The sequence below is a fragment of the Notamacropus eugenii genome, chromosome 1 (genome assembly GCF_028372415.1).
Source record: "Notamacropus eugenii isolate mMacEug1 chromosome 1, mMacEug1.pri_v2, whole genome shotgun sequence".
Lineage (NCBI taxonomy): Eukaryota > Metazoa > Chordata > Mammalia > Diprotodontia > Macropodidae > Notamacropus > Notamacropus eugenii.
The window spans coordinates 195,893,902-195,916,004 of NC_092872.1; the positions used below are offsets into that span (position 1 = coordinate 195,893,902).

Sequence of the window (22,103 nt, forward strand, 5' to 3'; positions counted from 1 at the left end):
ATGATTTCTCCCATTCATTTTAATTCTTATACATATGTCTATGGTGAAAATGTATTTAATAGGAATGTTTGTGTAGAATCTATATAAAATTGTATGCTGTCTCAGGGAGGGAGGGGGAAAAATCTAAGCTATATGGTAGTTATTGTAGAACCCTGAAAATAAATATAAAAAATAAAATGTCAAAAAAAAGAAAAAAAATTGGAATTAAAAAAAAGAAAAATATGAATTTGTGTCAGGCTATGGTAGAGCTCAAAAAGAATTTTGAAAATCAAGTAAGAAACGTATAGGAAAAATTGGCAAGGGAAATAAGAGTGATGCAAAAAAATAACAAAAAATGAGTCAATAGTGTAGTAAAGGACACACACACACACACACACACACACACACACTGCTGAGGAAATAGCATCTTAAAAACAGACTACACCAAATAGTAAAAAAAAAAAAAAAAAGATACCTTAAAAAACAGATAAGATTGAAAAGCAAAGAAACAAACAAACAGACTAGGTAAAAAATTCAATGAAGAGAATACCTTAAAAAGCAGAAATGGACAAGGGGAGAAAGAGGCACAAAAATTCAATGAAGAAAACAGCTCCTTAAAAAGTAGAATTGGCCAAATGGAAAAATAGATACAAAAGCTTACTGAAGAAAATAAAAATTCCTTAAAAATTAGAATTGAACAAATGGAAGCAAATGACTTCATGAGAAATTGAGAAACAATTAATGAAAAACAAAAGCATTGAAAAATAGAAGACGATGTGAAATATCTCATTAGAAAAATAACTAACCTGGAAAATAGATCTAGGAGACATAATTTAAGAATTATTAGACTGACTGAAAGTCATGATCAAAGAAAGATCCTAAATATAATCTTTCAAGGAATTTTCAAGGAAAACCTCCTTGCTGTTCTAGAACCAGAAGATAAAATAGAAATGGAACTTGGGATCCACTTGCTGAAACACCTGCTGCAAGACATCACAAAATGAAAACTCCCAACCATTTTATAGCCAAATTCCAGAGCTCCCAAGTCAAGGAAAAACTATGGCAAGCAACCAGAAAGTAACAATTCAAGTATTGTGGAGCTCCAGTCAGAGTTAACACAAGATGTAGCAGCTTCTATATTAAAAGATCAGAGGGTTTGGAATATAATATTCCAGAAGGTAAAAGAGCTAAGATTACAATGAAGAATCACTTACCCAGCAAAACTGAGTATAATCCATTCGGGGAAAATGGATATTCAATGAAATAGAGGACTATCAAGCATTCCTGATGAAAAGACCAGAGTTGAATAGAAAATTTGATTTTTAAGTATCAGACTCAAGAGAAGCATAAAAGGTAAACAGGAAAGAGAAGTCATAAGGGACATAAGAAGGTTAAACTGTTTGTATTCTTACATAGAATTCTCATTATTAGGGCAATTAGAAGGAGTATATATAGACAGAGGGTATAAGACAGGTATTGCTGGATCAGAGGTTACGCACAGTTTTATAGCCCTTTGGGCATAGTTCCTAATTCCTTTCCAGGATGGTTGGGTCAGATTACAACTCTACCAACAATGCATTAGTGTCCCAATTTTCCTGAATTCTCTCCAACATTGATCATTTTCCTTTTTAGTCATGTCAGCCAATCTGGTAGATGTGAAGTGATACCTCAGAGTTGTTTTAATTTGCATTTCTCTAATCAATACTGATTTAGAACACTTAATATTCATATATATATATATGTATATATATTCCATATATATTCATAGATAGCTTTGATTTCTTCAACTGAAAACTGCCTATTCATATCCTTTGACCATGGCTTGTATTCTTATAGGTTTGACTCTGTTCTTCATATATTTGAGAAATGAAGCCTTTATCCGAGATACTTGCTATAAAGATTGTTTCCCAGCTTTCCACTTTCCTTCTAGTCTTGATTGTATTGTTTTGTTCTTTGCAAAAATATTTATAACAACTCTTTTTTAGTGGCAAAGAATTGGAGATTGAGGGGATGCCCATCAAGTGGGGAATGATCAAACAAATTACGATGGAATACAATTGTGCTATAAGGAATGATGAGTGGCATACTCTCAGAAAAACATGGAAAGACTTACATGATCTGATGCAAAGTGAAATGTACTATGTACAAAGTAATCATTGCACATGGCTAATTGTAATTGCAATTGTAAGATGATCAGCTATGAATGACTCAGCTATTCTCAGCAATGTAATGATCCAAGACAGCTCCAAAAGATTTATGAGTAAAATGCCATCTATCCCCAGAGAAAGAACAGATGGTGTCTGAATACAGACTGAAGCACAGTTTTTTTTAAACTTTATTTTTCTTGAGGGTTTTTTTTTTTTTTGGTCTATGTTTTGTTTCACAACATGACTACACAGGTATAATGCATATCAAATTATTTGCCCTCTCAATGCAGGGTTGGGGGTGGAGAGGGAGAAAGGGAATTTGGAACTCAAAGCTTTAAAGTTGAATATTAAAAATTGTTTTTACATGTAACTGGGAAAAATAAAATATTAAAGTTTTTAAAATGAGGGGAAAGATCATAGGCTACTTTTTATTGAAAATTATCAATAAAGTTTGACTTGTTGTAGCACCAATGTGATATTCACAGAGCCTATGGTGGCCATGAATGTGCTGGTACAATTCTGAATCGTGAAACACAACATACTCTCCTCATGGAAGACAGAACCAAAACATTTAGTCAGATACCAGAAAGCCAAATCCCACATAGTAACATAGAAATCTATGCATAATAGCAATGCAGAGGACAACACCATCCCCAAGCCTTCCCCCTGCCACGCTTCCCACAAACCAGCTCCATTAAACAAATCACAAACAAGCTCTTTCACTCATGCCGGCCAGTTGCCTGCTTGCCTGCATCCTTCCTAACTCTGATTGCTTGCCTGCATCCTTCCTAACTCTGATTGCTTGCCTGCATCCTTCCTAACTCTGATTAGACTCTGACCAATTTCCTCTCAGCTCTGCTCTAGCTCTACCTTTTCCTGTTCCACCCTTTCTATTCCACCCATTCAGTTAACTTCTCCCATCACAGGCTCCATGTGACTCAAACTCAGGTGACATAGGTTTCCATGTAACCCAGGCAGGTCACATAGACCTATTAAAGAATGAGAAAGATCTTCCCATTTAAATTACCATTACATTTGTCAAGAATGTTATGAAAAGAATTCACTTTCAGGCATAATTTGGGTAAGATGTCACTGAAGTTCCATTCAACTTTGAAATGCAAGGATTCTCAGTTTTAAATAATGTGTCTATGAACTGAAAAGCACCATAGGATAATCTACAAAAGAGAATGTGATTTAGTCACCTGAATTTTAAAATTCCCACTTAGCACAGATATTCTAATGTGCCGTTTCATTAACAATTTCTCTTTAGTGCTCAGGATTTTAAGCGAATTTGCATAACACATGCACAGCAAGCACTGAGCAATTAGAATTATTGTCATGCTTAGACTGAAAGCAAGGCACATTTTATCAACAACACCTAAAACATCCTTTGCTTTCCCACAATTGAAGTTAATGGAAAACTCTGTTCACTATTATTAATCTTCTTTTGTGTATTAGTGGAGATTAAAATGTGAAATGCACACATCATTTTCTATCTTCATGAGGTTTTTTGTTACCCCTTGGAGCTGTGTACAAATGATAAGGTACAGGTATAAAAGGGCTTTGGTATTGGATCCCATTGGTACAGGGGTCCTGAATATTCAACTATGGTAAGTGTTGTTTGTTTTTTTAAATATAGCTGTTGGAAAAAAAATTCTGAAGATCTTTGCTTTGTTATGTGCTGATTGTTATTATTATTATTTAGAGAAGTTTAAGTTGTTGTGAATTCCTGTATATTTTATGATAACCTCTCTAGTGAATATTTCTTGATTGGTTTAGATACTGGGGCTTTGGACTCTCACTCTTCTCCTGCTGGGCACAGTCAGAGGTATGAAACAATTGGCCATTTTTAGAAGTTATTCAGCACCATTCCACTCCCATCCAAGCAGGTTTTAACCAGAATAGCTTCATTTTCAATACCATATGCCTTATGGTCATCAGAATGGAGGAAATCTGGTTCCAGAGAACTAGTATATTGACTGACTCTGTGCTAGGTAGGGTAGACAGCTCTGTAAGATGTGATTTGAGGGGAGCTGAGAACCCTTTTTTCTGGCCTACCTCAGTGCTTGATATGTTCACTTAGATTTGATATTTCCATAATTAGACAACCTCTTGGGTTATGGTTTTGAAGACAAAAGAAAGGAGAGGAGTCATTTTCTCAATTCACCAGGAACTGACCCTAGCCACCAGATAGTCCATCAGTCACACAGACACACAAAACAGTCCTCTCTTTAAATTACTAAGACTGAATTTTGAATTCATTTATTCTATAGGAAAGGAAGTCTGCTATGGGGATCTTGGATGTTTTCCAGATGATGACCCTTGGGGTGGAACCTTAATAAGGCCACTTAAGGTTTTACCCTGGAGTCCAGAAACAATCAACATCCGCTTTCTGCTCTACACAAATGAAAATCCATACTCCTTCCAAGTAAGAACTGTGGTTATTTTAGCATCTATTTCATCCAATAGAGCTAATAATTTGGTTTGAATTTCCTAGAAGCTGTCCTTTTGGGCGAATATTGAAAACAGAATACTTTAAAAACAGCAAAATTTTCATATTATGATCATCACTGTTCTTATGCCATTAAAGTGCTTCTTTGATGCCTCAATGTGATATGGAGTGAACTGGGGTCTTCAAAGGGTATGTCAGTGCAGCACAAGTTCTGTGTCCCAGGCAGTGTGTTAAGTGGTGGGGATGCAATGAAAGCAGAATTCAACTCAATTCCATGAACACTTATTAAGTGGCATTAGGATTTAGTGCACCACCATTGATTTCTCTGTCTTCACATTTGTCCAAGGATCAGTTGGGAAGTCAGTCAATGAACAATTATTAAGTACCTATTGTCTGCCAGGCACTGTTCAAACTACTGAGAATACAAAGAAAGTCAGAAATAGTCCCTTAAGAAGTAATGGGGAGACAATACACAAACCACTACACACAAACAAAGTATTTATGGAATAGGTCTGAGAGAATCATAAAGATAATGTATTAGCATTAGAGGAAGCCAGGGAAGACATTGTAAAAGGTAGGATTCTCATTGAGACTTGAAGGAAGTCAGGGAAGGTGGGAGATGAAGACCAGGAAGGAGAGCTTTTGGGGCATGAAGACTAGTCAGTGAAAATGTACAGACTTCAGGAGATGGAGTGTCTCATAGAAGGGACAGCTAGAACAGTTAATGGGAATCAGTGGAGAGAGTGCTAGACCTGCAAGTCAGGAAGATCTAAGTTCAAATCTAATCTCTGATTAGATATTAGATATATAACCCTGGTTAAGTCACTTAATCAACTAAGTCTGCTTCAGTTTCCTTCATCTATAAAAATAGGGATAATAATATCATCCACTTCACAAGATTGTTTTAATGATCAAATGAGATCATATTCATAAAACACTGGACAAACCTCAAGTTGCTACATGGATTCTGGTTGTTGTTATTTTATTATCACTATTATTACAAGAACAGCAAGGAGGTCAATGTCACTGAATTGCAGAGTACATGAGAATCAGGTGTAAGAAGACTGGGAAGGTTGAAAGTGACCAGATTATGAAGGACTTTAAAAGCCAAGTAGAATTTTATATTTCATCCTAGAAATAACAGGGAGCCCTGGAGTTTATTGATTGATGGAGGGGCATGGTCATTTCTTTAGGAAATCACTTTGATAGCTGAGTGGAAGATGGACTGGAGAGAGGAAAGACTTGTGCCTGGGAGAGTAATTGGAAGCTATTTCAATAGTACAGGCAGGAAGTGAGGACAGCCTGAACTGGGGTGGTAGCAATGGCAGAGGAGAGATGGGGGTACATACAAGAGATGTGGAAAAGTAGAATCAATAGGTCTTGGCAACAGATTGGATATGAGAGAGTGAGAGAGATTGAGGTATTGGGGATAATACCTAAGTTGTGACTCTGGATGACTATGCAAATAGTGGTGCCCTTGATAGTAATAGGAATATGAGGAAGAAGGGTTTGGGGAAGAAGAGAGTAAGTTCAGTTTGGGACATTTGAATTTAACATATCCATGCAACTTCCATTTTGAGATATCCAATAGGCCACTGAAAATGTGAGACTGGAGGTCGAGAGAAAGGTTAGGGCTAAATGAATAATTCTGAGAACCGTGTGCCTACAGAATAAAATTGGATACTCAGAATTCCAGAATGTATCTTCAGACTTGTGGGTCAGAAATCAGGGAATCCATGCTCAAGGGCTATGTCGGCACTCAAAAATTGTTGCCTTGAACCCAATAAATCGATAACAGTTTGCTTCCCTAGACATAAATTTAAGTTCACTCTTCCCTCATCAGCTTTTTTCCTTCCCTTCAATGGAATACACAAGGAATACGCAAGTCATTGATCACTTATTGAGAAGTGGTAGCTTATGCCACTTTTAGCAGACACACTGAATCAACATTTTCCTACTGTGAAAAAGGGGAGACCAGCCTAGAGAGAGAGTGAGGGACTACGAGATGGGATGTATGGGTTCCAGTTCCTTATTCTTTCTAGACTTTGACTTAACCATCTAGAACATTAATACCCATTATTACTACCTATATGGTAGTTGGGCAAGTTACTAAATCTCTGGGGCTGAGTTTCCTCATTTGCAAAATGAAGGAGTTCAATCTGAAGTTCACTCTAATTCTCACTATATTATCCTCTCATCTCCCTACTCCCTATTTAGTTATGTACTTACTACTCCACCCCAGAACTCTGATGGTACTTTGTTTTGTTGCTTCCAGATGCATTATCATTGTATATTTTTATTATCATTGGATATTCACTTTATATATTTGATATCCCCCAGATACCCAAACAATAAGCTCTTTGACAACAGGAACTCTATTTTATGTAAATATTACCTATTCTCCCATGCCCAGTTTAGTACAGTATTTTATTTTTATAATATAGACAGATAGATGGCACAGTGGAAGTCTGGTAGACTTGAGTTCAAATCCAGCCTCAGACACTTACTAGCTGTGGTAACCTGAGCAAGTCACCCTCTGTCTGCCTCAATTTCCTCAACCATAAAATGGGGATAATAATAGCACCTATCTCTCAAGGCAGTTGTAAGGATCAAATGAGATAACATTTGTAAAAAGAACTTATCACAGTGTCTGGCACGTAATAGACATTCATTGTTATTTCCTGCCTCATAAATACTTGTTGAATTGAATTGAATCCACTCACATTGAGGACTAAACTATCTGCAAGGTCCCTTCTACCTCTAGAAGTCAATGTTTCTTTCTACCCATGAAATAGTCCTCCATATTTAAGGATAATGAAGTAAAAGACTATAAATTGTTTAATATCAAAATAGTCATCTCATACTTTTCTTTTTATCACAGATACTCCAACCATCAGAACCATCCACTGTTGAGCATTCAAATTTCAAAACAGACAGAAAGACTCGTTTCATTATCCATGGCTACATAGACAAAGGAGAAGAGAGTTGGCTGTTAGACATGTGCAAGGTATAATATAGACCTTCTCCTGTACTCCCTCAGCCCACATCTTAAAGACAGTTTAGCTGTCAGTTTTTAAAGAATTAATATCCAAAAAAATCTCATCTCCAAATAGGCAACCATTTTTTATGGGACTCAGTTAAATGACAATTCAAATTTACAAAAGAGATTAAAAATTTGCAGAGGAAGTTGAGAATGTTTAAATATTAGGGATCTAAAATATATTAGGACATTGCACATACCAAAATGAATAAATAATCAAAAGTATTTACTTATTGTTTACAATATTTGTGTAAAAACAATTGAGATACTTCAGGGAATAAACAGAGGGCTTCTCTCAGAGTCAGAAAGATTCAAACAATGTCTCTGACACATATTGACTGTGTAAACATAGGCAAATAGGAATGATAACAGAGTACTGTGTGTGTGTGTGTGATTATTCACTTGGCAAGATGATGCAGCCCAAGATTTCTTTAAATAGTAACTTTCTTAATTGTATTAAAAATTATTTATTTTACCCAAAATGAGTTCGCTGACATGTTTTTGGGATCACATCTGTCTTTGAGCTCTATTTACAAGGAAGTACAATTATTATTTTTCCCCATTTGGGTCAGTTCTTGCCACAATGTGGGGGATGTTTTAAATTTCCATTTGAAGGAAAGAAAAACAAGAGACATTGATTATATGATGGATGAGGGGTAAAAAAAAAAATACACAATTGAGTGAAATGGTGCAAGCGTAACAAACATGTTTGTTGCAAGAGGAGGCAGCAAGAGGAGAAATTATCCCTAAGATCAACACAACTTTCTTTCTTTGAAATGCAGTTCCTTGATTCAGGACTGTTTTCTCCCTTCTAAACAGTCACTTCAATAATGCAACCTCCTTCAAATCTATTAATGACTCAGTCCATGCCTGAAATGGTTAGTGGAAGCAGGAAAGTTGAACAAACAGAAAATCAAAGATCTCAAGCCTCAGGACATAGTTTTCCCAGTGATTCTTCTTATTATATCTGCTTTCACCCTAGAGAAACAAGTATCATGTTTCTACGGTGCTATGCATAAGATTCTTCAGCTCCTTCCTACCCATCAATACTTTTATCGCCTTGGTATGATATGATAACATATATGAATATCACATATAATTGTAAAGAATGATACTAAACTGATTTGGAAAAAAAATATATAGCACCATTTTAAACCCAGGAGTTTGGATGTGCCATGAGGCAGGGCTACTGAGGACCCATCAATTCCCTGGACATCTCTGGAGCTATGTTTCTTGTGAAATAATTTATTTAATGCTGGACCTATTCAGTTCTACAGGATATAAAAACTTTCACAGACTGTATCTGCAGAATATTTCCACATGAGTTACTGCCACTTATTAATTACTGTGACTATAATAAAGCCTGCTCATTCAGAAATTTACAAAAGAAATGCACTTCATGCTAGGTAGAAGATGCCTACTCTCTATACACAGAAGTTGTACTGGGATGCTATTAAGGATTTGAATGCTCTAATCTGAGTTTGGGTTTTCAGTAAAGAAACTGAGGGATCTTTGCACTAATGCTTTTCCTTAAGAATTTTTTACTTTATATTCCAACCTTAGAATATGTTTCAAGTGGAGCAGGTGAACTGCATTTGTGTAGACTGGAAAAGAGGTTCACAAACTACCTATACCCAAGCTGCAAACAACATCCGGGTTGTGGGGGCTGAAGTCGCTAATATGATTAAAGTTCTGTCAGTAAGTACAAAAATACTTAGTGTGCCACACTCATTATATTGCCTAGGTACTTTGGGTAATCTTCATTGTTGCATCCCTCCAACAGAATATAAACTTGTTGAGGGTAAGGATTGTTTTGTTCTTAGTTTTTGTATTCCCAGTTGCTAGAACCATGCCTTTCAGGCAGGAAGTGTTTAATAAAAATTTATAGTATGGTACCATATTAGGGCAGTTAAGTGGAACAGTGGATAGAGTGCTGAGCCTGGAGTCAGGAAAACTCAAGTTCAAATTTGGCCTCAGACACTTATTAGCTGTGTGACCTTTGATCAGTCACTGAATCTTTTTGCCTCAGTTTCCTCATCTGTAAAATGAACTGGAGAAGGAAATGGCAAACCACTCCAATATCTTTGCCAAGAAGACCCAAAAGGGTTCACGAAGACTTGGACACAACTGAAAATGACTAACCAATAATAAAGACTCTATTGTTGCCATTCCAAATACACCATGCCAAGGAATGCTATAAAGAAATAAACCAAACAGAATAGAATTGTGTTATGCCCTTTATTTAGTGGGGTTGAGAATTTCTTTTACCTTTACTGTATCATGTCAGAATCACTTCAGTGACTTCTTTCTACCCCCAGACTCTTATTTATGTGGTTTAATTGACTACAATCTCCCACAACGTCTGTAGATACCAAATGTTCTCTTTCATAGCAAAAAGGCACACAAAGGCCCAAGATTCATTATGTTTTATTGCAATAATGAAGAGGCTTCATCCAGAGAAATGAGACCATAAGGAGGGATTACTGGTCCTAACTAGTTCTGGCCAATTGCCAAACAGCCCCAGAGCAAGTCAAATCTTTCTAGCTTCTGTCAGGGAGACCTTACAAAAGTTCAAGGGCACATAGCCATGAGCTCATAGCATGCCTAGCAAACAGTTTCCATTGCCAATGGTGGGGAATATTTCTGTACTCAACATGGGCAGGAACCTAATGAGTTCATTTTTTGAAAACATGTATTTCCCTTAGACCAGCTATCAATATCTACCTTCTAATGTCCACATCATTGGCCACAGTTTGGGAGCTCATGCAGCTGGAGAGGCTGGGCGAAGGACACCTGGTCTGGGCCGAATTACAGGTAGGTAGGAGGGGATGATATTGCCTGGCTTCATCACAAAGCACTCTGAAGGCCGCTGGACAATTTATTACATGCCATTCTATTTTTCAAGGAGAATTACCTCATTTCCTTGTGGCAAAGTAAATTATGTCAAGAATAAATATTTTAGGGAACCATAAATTTGTAACTATTTTGTCCTTATAAATATGTGTGACTTTCATATCTTTTGTTACTCTTTCTTCTTTACTCTGTCTTGTTTCTCATCCCCAAATAAGTTTTATATCATCCCATTTGAGTCCATGAAAGTCCCAGATTTCCCACTATATTGCTACATCTCCTTTCCCCATAATTTATTGTGTTTTCAGGAAATGATTTTCCTAAATGAATAAGCAAAACAAACTTAAACTGATATATTTTCATTGGGATGGATCAAGTTCCCATCCTTTTAGGAGATAGTTTGGAAAAATGAGATAGGAGAGATAGGGAGGTAGAGTGAAGACAGAAGATTAGAGGTAACCCAGCTGAGCTCTCTCAATATTCCCCTCCAAACAACTTTAAAATCATACCTCAAATCAAATTTTGGAGTGGCAGAGCCAACAAAAGATCAAGGTGAAACATTTTTCCAGCCCAAGAGAAGTTAGGGAGTCAGTAGAAGATGCTTATGACACTGGAGTGAAGGCCTATCTGGTGGGCAGTGCAAAAGTTGCTGCAGCAGCAGCTTTGGGAGCTCTTAGTCCAGAGAGAGAAAGGGGGTGGCATCAGAAAAATGATTAGAAAGAGATTGCAGAGTACCCTTTGCTGGTACTGGGTACAGCTGGCAATGATTGGAAATACTACTGACCATATGAATTTCAGTGTTGCAATTCCAGGACAGAGAGGAATGTTTGGGTTGGTCACAAGGGAGTAGGGGCCCTGGTCACAGTTCCAAGGCAAAGTAAGAGCTAGTTCTTCTGGTTGCAAAGTACCAGGGACCATTCCTGTGCAAAGACCAGAGTGCAGACAAGGAGAGCAGTGACCATACCTTTCTGAGAATAACATCTTGGAAGGACCCAAAACTTGCAGATCTCAAGAACTAACTCTGAAAACAGCAGCACAAAAAAGGCTGTAGATTGAAACAATGCTTCCCCATCCCCAGGTAAGTCAAATCTAACTTTAATGTAATATTTGAAATCAAGAAATAGGCTGAAAAAACGAGCAAACAACAACAACATAATGAATTTAACCATAAAAAGCTACTATAGTCACAGGCGAGAGCAAGGCATCAACTCACAAGATGACAATAATGTAAAAATTCTTATACCCAAAGCCTTACAAAAATGGTAATGGACATGAGCCTAACAAGAATTCTCAGAAGAGTTAGAGAGATGAGAGAGAGAGAGAGAGAGAGAGAGAGAGAGAGAGAGAGAGAGAGAGAGCGAGAGAGAGAGAGAGAGAAAGAGAGAGAGAGAGAGAGAGAGAGAGAGAGACAGAGAGAGAGAGACAGAGAGAGAGAGACAGAGAGAGAGAGACAGAGAGACAGAGACAGAGACAGAGACAGAGACAGAGAGAGAGAGAGAGAGAGAGAGAGAGAAGAATGATAAAGAAAATGGGAAAAAAATGAGTGATATAAGAAAATTATGAAAAGAGAACTAACAGCTCAGTAAAAAATACACCATATGGGAGAAAATAATTCCTTAAAAAAACCACAATTGGTCTGATGGTAAAAGAGGCACAAAATTTCACTAAAAAGAATAACTCCTTAAAAAGCAAAATAGGCCAAATGGAAAAAGAGGTGCAAAAGTTCACTGAAGAAATTAATTCCTTAAAAATTAGAATTGGGCAAGTGGAAGCTAATGAGATACTAAGAAACAATAAGACAAAGTGAAAATAATGAGATAAAATAAAATGTGAAATATCTCATTGGAAAAACAATTGACCCAGAAAATAGATTGTGGAGAACTAATTTAAAAATTATTGGACTACCTGAAAATCATGATTAAAAAAAAGTGTAGGTATCATATTTCAAGAAATTATCAAGGAAAGCTATCTCAATATCTTAGATCCAGAGGGTAACATAGAAATGAAAGAATCTACTAATCACTTCCTGAAAGAGGATGAAATGAAAACTCCAAATGAAAACTCTCAAGTATACTATAGCCAAATTCCAGAGCTCCTAAGTCAGAGAAAATACTTGAATCAGCCAGAAAGAAGCAGTTTTGATATTGTAGAGCCACAGTCAGAATCACATGAGATTTAGTAGCTTCCATGTTAGAAAAGAAGAAGGCTTAGAACATGATTTTCTTGAAGTCAAAGGAGCTAGTGCTACATCTGAAAATAACCTACCCAGCAAAATTGAGTGTAATCTTTCAAGGGGAAAAATGCATTGAGGACCTTCAAGCAGTTCTGAGGAAAAGACCAGAACTGAATAGAAAATCTGATATTCAATCATAAGATTTAAGGAAAATATAGAAAGGTAAACATGAAAGAGTAATCATAAAGGTCTCAAGAAAGTTAAACTGTTTACATTCCTGTATAGGAAGAATATCCATGTAACTCATCAGAATTTTATCATTATTTGAGCAGTTAAAAGAAGTTAGTTATAGACGCATATATGTATATATACACTTATGTGTATGAATATACACATATTTATATGTGTGTGCATATAAATATATGTAATTACATACACACATATATGTGTATACACACACACTCAGTTGTCTATAGAAATATAACTTATCCAACAGGGAAATAGGAGGGGAAAGGGATGAGACAAAGTGGAGGTGGGGGTGATAAAAGTCAGAGTAGATTAAGGGAGGCAGTGGTTAGAAGGAAAATATACTTTTGAGGAAGGATGGGATTAAAAGAGAGAGAAAATAAAAATAACAAAATAGGATGGTGGAAAAAACAGTTAGTAATCATAACTGTGAATGTGAATGGAATGAGCTCACCATAAAGAGAAAGCAGATAGCAGAATGGATTAGAAACCAGAATCTAAAAAATATGTTGTTTACAAGAGATACTCTTGAAACAAAAAGACACAGAGTTAAAATAAAGGGCTAGAAAATAATCTAAAGTGCTTCAGCTAAACTTAAAAAAAAGGCAGGGGTAGCACTCATGATCTCAGGCAAAGCAAAAGCAAAAACAGATTTAAAGAGAACAATCAGGGAAATTACATTTTGCTAAAATATAATAAATAAATATAATATTATACATAATATGATATATAATTTAATAGATAAAATATATTAAATAATTTTATAGAAAGTTTCTCTGATGAAGGACCTCATTTCTCAAATATATACAGAGTGTAGAACTGAGTCAAATTTATAAAACAAGAGTCATTCCTCAATTACTAAATGGTCAAAAGATATAAACAGGCAGCTTTCAAAAAAAAGAAAATCAATTCAAAACAACTCTGAGATACCACCTCACACCTATCAAAATGAACAAATGCTAGAGGGGATGAGAGAAAAATAGGTACGGAGTAGTAAACTGGTCCAACCATTCTGGAGATGAATTTGGAAATATACCCAAAGGACTATAAATCTGTAAATACCCTTTGACCCAACAATGCCACTACTACGTCTGTATACTAAAGAGATCTAAAGGATAATAAAAAGGGCCTGTGTGTACAAAAATATTTATAGTAGATCTTTTTCTGGTGGCAAAGAATTGGAAATTAAGAAGATGCCCATAAACTGGAATATGGCTGAACAAACTGTGGTATATGATTGTAATGGAGTATTATTTTGCTGTGGAAAATGACAAGGGGATAGTCTCAGAAAAAAAAAAAAGCAACAACATAGCAAGGCATATAAACTGATGCAAAGTGAGATGAAAAGAACTAGGATGTTACTGTGCACAATAACAGAAATGTTTTAATGACGATCAATGTGAAAGACATGGCTACTCTGGTCAATAAAATGATCCAAAACAATTCCAAAGGACTCATGAAGAAAAAGTGCCATCCGCCTCCAGAGAGAGAACCAGTGAACTCTGAGTACAAACTGAAGTGTAAATGTTCCCCCCTTCCTTATTTTTCTTGGATTAAAAAAAAAAATATATGGCTAATATGGAAACAATATTTGCATAATTTGCATATATATCTCCCATAAAATTGATATATATTGCTTGCTTTCTCAGTGGGTGAGGAAGGGTGAGTAGGCGGGAGAGAATTTGGAACTTAAAATTTAAAGAGAATGTTTAAAATAGATAATAACATTTTTAAAAGGGATGGGAAAAAATGTGAAATGGTTTCGCTTCATCCCAAGGCATGGAAATATATCTCCCCTTCTCCCCCTCTTTTTCCATCTGAGTAATTGTCCTAAGGTGAGCTGCTACCTGGACCCAGGGCAGTATGAACAGGGCCTTTGCAATGACCAAAGAGGCTTGTCTTTCCTTGCTGACAATAACAGTCCCAGTGTTTCTCCCTTGCCTCCTCCCTTGACTTAATTAGTCTTAAGTTGATTTCAGGATTTTTGTCCAAGGTGCTAGTAACCTCTGGAGAAGAGTGAAAAAGCAAGGAGATTTCTGTTCCCTGCTAGCCCTGCTAACAGAGTGAACTCAAGACCCAAGATATTATGAACATAAAAGAGCACTAGACAAGGAGTCAAAAGAATTGGATTTAAATCTCAGCTTTGCTTTTGACTAGTGACAATAACAATAACTCACACTTCTATTACACGTTAGGGTTTACAAAGCACATTATTCACAACAATTGTGAGGTAAATAGTATAATCATTATTACTTATACAAATGAGACTTCGTGAAATTAATTAGTTCTTACTCATGGCTGCACAACTAGCTAATGCCAGAGGTCAAAATCTAACTCTCCTGACTCCTACACAGCATGTTTTCAACAAAATCACACAAGTTTTTACTTCTCAGTTTCTTCAGCTGTCATGTAAGGGAGATAGGTGAATGATCACTATGGTTCTTTCTAGTTTAGAAACTCTCTGATTCTATGAGTTTCAGCCTAGGCTGTGAAGGCTTGGTGAAAAGTATAATCTATCCATTTAACTTTCTTTTATGGATTTTCGTTTTACCTTTGTATCCCTAGTGCCTAGCAAAATGCCTTAAGCAAAGATAGCAATGCTTAATAAACGGCTATTATATTAGAGATTACTTGTGTCATACATGAAATCTAAAAATGAAAAGAAGGCAGGGTCAACTAATAAACTCTAAAAAAAATAAGCATCCTAAGACATGAAGAGTAATCATATAAGTTGCAGCTTAGAGAAACAGCTTCACAGTATATCCTTTTCCCCATCTTTCATAAAGGCTCGTTACAAGTTACATCTTCATTGAATAAGAATTGTATCTTCATTAAAAGGGATCATTTGTCTCTCCTCAGCTAGCCTGAGAAAACTTTCAGATAGCACTTGATTAAGAGACTTGCTAAGAAGAAAATGAATCTGAAAGACAAAAATCATAGCTCTCCTCCCCCAAACTGGGGAGACAATAATAACCAGAAAAGAGGAAAATATATGAAACTTATTCTCATATTTTATTTCATAAATTTACAAAGTTTATTCATCCAGGTAAATTTGATAGACAAAATCTAGCAATGAATCACAAAGTAAAATATAAATATATTTGATTTTCTTTTCTTTGGGGCCATCCATACCACTGCACCCCTCTGTCAAGTGTGGCAATGTGATTACAGGTATTTTCACTTTCTTATCCTTGCTCCACTCGTAGAGACACTAACTTATATGCAGCTGAAATAAAAATTCCTTGAAGGAAGAGATATTTGTTTTAATGTTTGAATCTGACACATAGTAGGCAGTAGAAGTGTTGGTTTTGTTGAGTTGGGTTGAGTTAACTATTAACCTGTACATATCAATATTTGTTTTAGGGTTGGATCCTGCAGAGTCTTCTTTTGAAGGTGCCCCAGAGGAAGTTCGACTGGATTCCAGTGATGCTCTGTTTGTTGATGTGATCCACACTGATTCAGCTCCTTTGATCCCTAATTTGGGTGAGGCTTCATTATATTCCAGTACTCTCCATATACTCAGTATCAGCACATTTCAGCACTAGATATTCCAGTACTCTCCATATACTCAGTATCAGCACATTTCAGCACTAGAGTGATTGTTAACTTCAGAGCAATAAGTTTTGACATGCTTGTCCTTCTTTGGAATGCTTCAGGTTTTGGAACAACTCAATCAGTTGGTCATCTTGATTTCTTTCCAAATGGAGGAAAGGAAATGCCAGGGTGTAAGAAGAACTTCCTCTCACAGATTGTGGACATAGATGGCATCTGGTCTGGTAAGCCCATTTGGGAAATAATAACCACTGAAGAAAAATCATCCAATATCTTTGACCATAGCTAAAAAAAACAACACTACCATATACTTTGTTTTATCTAAGAAAACATAACTTTGCATTAGGTTCTTTATTGCTAAACATCATTTGTTGTTTCTTCATTCTTCCAAAGTTGAATCTCAATTTTTTCTTTATGATTTAGTGTAGAGTGAGAGAATAAAAAACGCCATGAATATATTTGATTTTTGTGTTTTGAAATATTATTTGGTAATTTTCTTAATGAGAAAACATATGTGTAAAATTGTTGTGGCCATGGTTCTACAAAAAGCCTAGTTGTTTGACTAAATTACAAGGATTTTAAAATTTTACTAAACTTGATCAAACTGTCTTGCAAAATCTTATAGTCACTTCTTATGAATATAACCTACAAGGAGTAAGAACTAGGATAGGGAATGTGATTTCATTTGCATAGAGAATTCCCGGGTGAGCAAACTCCCTCTACCACATGCAGGTCACCACACCTTCTCTGCAATATACAGTCATAGAAAGTTGCCTGAGAGTTGTAGCGATTGACTAACCAATATATATCAAACACAGAACTTGATCCTAAGTCATCCTGGCTTCAAAGCCTTTTCTCTAACCACTGTGCCAAACTAACATTCATTACCTGAAAGTATTCTCAAAAACAGAAACAAAAGGGCTGCCTGTTCGAAGATTTTTTTTAAAGCAGCATTACATATAATTGAAAAAAAACCATTTGAGCGTTATAATAAATATTCGGTAATAAGGGAATGGTTAACTAAATTGTTCATCGTGATGACCCATAGGTAGGTATAGAGAATACAAAGAAATCTGGAAAGATCTTTATTAAATTTGCAAAGAGAAAAGCAAGATCAGAAAAATGATATGTGTACTACCCAAATTTTATAGGAAGAAAAGTGAATTGGCATAAATGGAGTCCTGAGAGGTACTCAAAGGAAGTGGCTAAGAAGTTATTACGATATCTTTTGTACTGACATTCATTCAATTAATTGTTAAACAAGTTTAGTTGGTTTTATTCCTATTTTACATTATTTTTAATGAAAATCTCAGAAATTAATTTTTTAAAAATTTTTTAATCTCAGAAATTAAATTTTTAAAATCTCAGAAATTAAAATTATTTGCAAGAATAAATATATTGTCAAAGCAAATCCCTTGGGGGTGACCACTTGTAAACTTGTGTTTCTGTCCTTTGTAGATTTTGCTATACTAAACACAAAGCATAAATTTCATCATGAAATTCAGTTTATAGTTTTAAGATGTTCAAGAATGATGACTCTAAAATCTGGGGTGGATTCTAGAGACCTCATTAGCTTTATCCTGGTGGGGGTGTTTCCTTGAGGAAAGTACAAATTCGATCACTTCTATGGTCTTCTGTGAAATTTAACCTGAACTTTTCTTCTCAGGCACTCGGGACTTTGTGGCTTGTAATCACTTGAGGAGCTACAAATACTACTCTGATAGCATCTTGAATCCTGATGGTTTCACCGCATTTCCCTGTGCTTCCTATAAGACTTTTAGAGAGGTAAGTTAGTCTTCTGTCTAGGTCAACGGATGTCATGAAATCACATAATCAAACCCATGAGTTATTGATTTTGATTCATTTCCAAATGTATGAATAGAATATCTACCAAGTGCTTAGAAGACCCTCAGAGAGCTTACAGTCTTGATGGGGAAACATACAAATATGCAACAGTAATAATAGAGGTGTGGAAATGAGTGGTGCAGTTGATAGGACTTCAGAGAGGGGATCAATTAAGAGTAACTGCAGGAAGCTTCATGGAGGAGGGAGGACTTGAAAAATGGATAATTAGTTGAAGAATCAGTAGGATTTAGATAAGAGGAAAGGAGAAGAGAAGATACTCCAAGTGGGAGACCACATTAAAAAAAAGTTTGGCTATTGGAATGCTAAGATACCTTTGAGAAATAATGGGGAACTCAACTGAAGTAGAGGAGCTAGGCTGAGAAATAGGAAGAGATAAGATTGAGTAGATAAACAGAAATATGTGTGCTTGGCAAAAAAAATATTGCACCTTAACTTTCTTACAATGGAGATCTTTCAAAAATTTTTAAGCCAGAAAGGGATATGATGGAAATAAGGTTCATGTTTAATCCTATAAATTATAGGAATGAGAAAATTACAACAACCCTATATGATAGGAAAATTCACAGTGCATGCTAACATGGGACCTCCAATCATCTCAATTGTTCATATACACAACCAGGATATCACTCAATTCTTTATTTTGTTTTTAATTGATCTAGCCTAAAAGTTTCCCAAACATTATTTTTGTAAAGATGTGAATTGTGAAATACTGGTTTGAAGAATTTGAACCCAATTGTCAGTGACAATATACCTCTAATATCTGCTATTGAGTAGGCAGAAGCTAGTGGATCAATTGAATTCAGGAGTTCTAAGCTGAAGTGGGTTTTGCCAAAGAGATTTTGGGATAAAATCCAGCATAAATACAGCAACCTGCAGGAGCAGGGGTAATAGTAGTGGTACTGAGCAAGGAGTGAGGAGGCAGGCTACCTAAGAAAGAACAAAATGAACCTGATTGGAAACAGAGTAGGCCAAAGTATCTATGTCAGTCAATAATAGGATTGGGCCTGAGTCAAAGATTTAGTATTCTTAATTCAATTCAACAAACATTGATTAAGGATTTCCTATGCATATGGTACTGAAGATGTAAAGACAAAAATGGCCTAGCATCAAGCACCTAACATTCTACTTAACAGAATTCCTTGGAAGGGATCTTTTAGGAAAGGGACCTCTAGACCAAGTCCTTCATTTTAAAGATGAGGAAACTATAGTTTGGAGTGGGAACATGGTTACTACAAGGCTACACACATAATTAGCAACATGAACAGAACTAGAACCATATCTCACAAGTTATGTCCATTATATCATGTGATGCCTTAACTATGGAACTTGATTTTCTTTTCTTGCACCAAAAACAATGACATCTGAAACATTCCCTAATATATTCTAAAAATGACTAATAAGCTTGATATTGACCATCAAAACTCATGAGGGTTATTGTTACACAGTCTTATAATTGTTAAATGCATGTAAGGAACTTATCTGTCTACATGCTTTTAGTTCAAAGGGGAAAGTGACTTTAATGTTTTAATATGTCAAATTTTCATGTCACATTGTATTTAGAAAAGTAATTTTCTTCATCAAAATGAGATGTTTAGGAGTTATGAATGCCCAGCCATAAGAGTGAATGACAAAGAGACAAACTTTTCTGATAAACCAACCCACTTTTTCTCTTTAGGAAAAATGCTTCCCCTGTCCAAGTGAAGGCTGCCCACAGATGGGTCACTATGCTGATAAATATCCTGGGAAAACAAGTCAAAAACAGCAAAAATTCTTTCTGAACACTGGAGATACAAGTAACTTTTCTCGTAAGTTGATATTTGGCTTCTCTAGATGTTTAAAACTTATATTGTCTAAATTTTTATTGCATGTGAACAGTTCATCTATCACCTGAGATGTTCAAGTTCCTCTTAAACATTTGGGTGACCCTGGAAAATCTTCACTAAGTAGCTCCTTATACATCTCCAATAATATATCCTTTATAACCTGAATATATGATGTTAGAAAAAAGAGTCAGATGTAACATCATTTGACTAATTGATTTTTGTAGCTTAAGAACTCCAGAAAAATTATCTTTCTTGCAGTTTATTTACTTTGAATTAAACAAGGGAAAATAGCAGTGGTAGTTTATCTGTCTTTGAGACTATGTCAACACTAGCTATGTGAATTCAGGTATTTCATATGCAGACCCAATTTTCCACAATTTCTTATTTCACCACCTTGCTTATTTCAGAGGTATCATGACCTATTCAGTAGAAGCTCAAATTCTAACTTGGAATACTTAACTGGGTATGCAATCCTAAACAAGTCACCTAATCTCTTTGTGACTCTAGCAGTATTCTAAGGACTTATCCTCTAAGTTATAGGCTAATTGCCATCTGCATTTGTGGAAGGAGTTTCCACAATGGGATTTCTCTACATTGTAGAAATCACAGAGCCTTTCATTATTGTTAGTATTTTTATAGTATTAGCTACCTATTTATTCATTCAATCATTCAAAAAATTGGTTATATAACTGTTAAAAGGGTCTGTCAGGTACAGGAGATTGAGAGGTGGGGTTGTGAGACAAAGATGATTGAGACACAGGACTTGCCTCTAAATGGCTTCTTTCATTTCTTAACAACTTCAATCATTCATTCTTTCTTACTCATAACAAATGAAATTTGTTAAGGTTTCAAAACATATTTCCTATATTCTGGTCAATATTTTCTCTTATGAAGGCAGGAAAGTAACCTAATGCATTTACACTGAGCAGGTTTAAAGAGAGGAACAAGAACATATTCAGTCAGAATTATGACTGACTCAATCCAACAGTGGAGTTTCCATAATTCGTTGCTGTTATAAATGGGAACTCCCAGAAATAGATTTATTTTTCAAGAGGACATTGCTTATCCAGATTTCCCATGGGATTATGAACTGAAACTTGAATGACTTGACCATTTTGCATTGAGTTCATATACCTAAAGTTATCCCAAAGTGGAAAAATTGGCTCCTTTTTCTTGTTAGAGCTTTCTTTTTTTCTAAAAAAAACTTCATATCTAGAAGTTAATACATATATCTTCTTTAACAGTTTTAGCTCAGTAACAAGTATTCTTTACTGTCTTTTTATGCATTTTGGTCTGAGTATCTCTCGATAGATAGATAGATAGATAGATAGATAGATAGATAGATAGATAGATAGATAGATAGATAGATACAGATATAGATATAGATATGCCATGGAAACAAAGCTTTGGTCTGGTTAGCTTCGATGACTATCTATTAGATGCCTTCATGTTTCTCTTTAGGATGGAGATATAAGGTGTCTGTCACTCTATCTGGAAGAACAGCAACTGGCCAGATAAAAGTTGCTTTGTATGGAAGTAATGGAAACACCAGACAATATGACATCTTTAAGTAAGTTTCATATATTGGTAATACATATTATTATTCAATATCATAATAATACGAATATTCTTGAATATTCCAAGAATAAAGTAATAATACTGTGATACTCTGACCTAGACAGAGAATATCTGGTGTTCACATCTGGGGATCATATTATAAGGATATTGACTAGAGAGTATCCACAGGATGGAGACCAGAATGATGAGAAAGATAAGGGAGATATAATTTTCTTCAAGCATTTGAAAGACTATCACAAGGAAAGGAATTAAACTTAAATTAAACTTACTCTGCTTGATCTCAGCAATGAGGACTAGGGGTAATGGATGGTATCAATCAATCAACAAGTATTTTCTAAGCACTTTCTGTGTGCCAACCATTAGGTGCTAGGTGCAAGGGATGTGAGTACGGGGATTA

The 22,103-nt window shown here is 35.7% G+C and overlaps 1 protein-coding gene across 1 annotated transcript in view; it reads left to right on the forward strand.

The window, feature by feature from the left end:
- LOC140510826 (inactive pancreatic lipase-related protein 1-like) overlaps positions 1-22,103 on the forward strand; it is a 48,772-nt gene that overhangs the window by 23,011 nt on the left and 3,658 nt on the right. The window contains exons 2-11 of the mRNA XM_072619718.1: positions 3,906-3,954; positions 4,400-4,554; positions 7,460-7,585; positions 9,182-9,316; positions 10,324-10,432; positions 16,251-16,370; positions 16,544-16,663; positions 18,106-18,224; positions 19,981-20,110; positions 21,590-21,698. Coding sequence (XP_072475819.1) covers positions 3,906-3,954; positions 4,400-4,554; positions 7,460-7,585; positions 9,182-9,316; positions 10,324-10,432; positions 16,251-16,370; positions 16,544-16,663; positions 18,106-18,224; positions 19,981-20,110; positions 21,590-21,698 — 1,172 coding nt within the window. The remainder of the gene's footprint in view (positions 1-3,905; positions 3,955-4,399; positions 4,555-7,459; positions 7,586-9,181; positions 9,317-10,323; positions 10,433-16,250; positions 16,371-16,543; positions 16,664-18,105; positions 18,225-19,980; positions 20,111-21,589; positions 21,699-22,103) is intronic.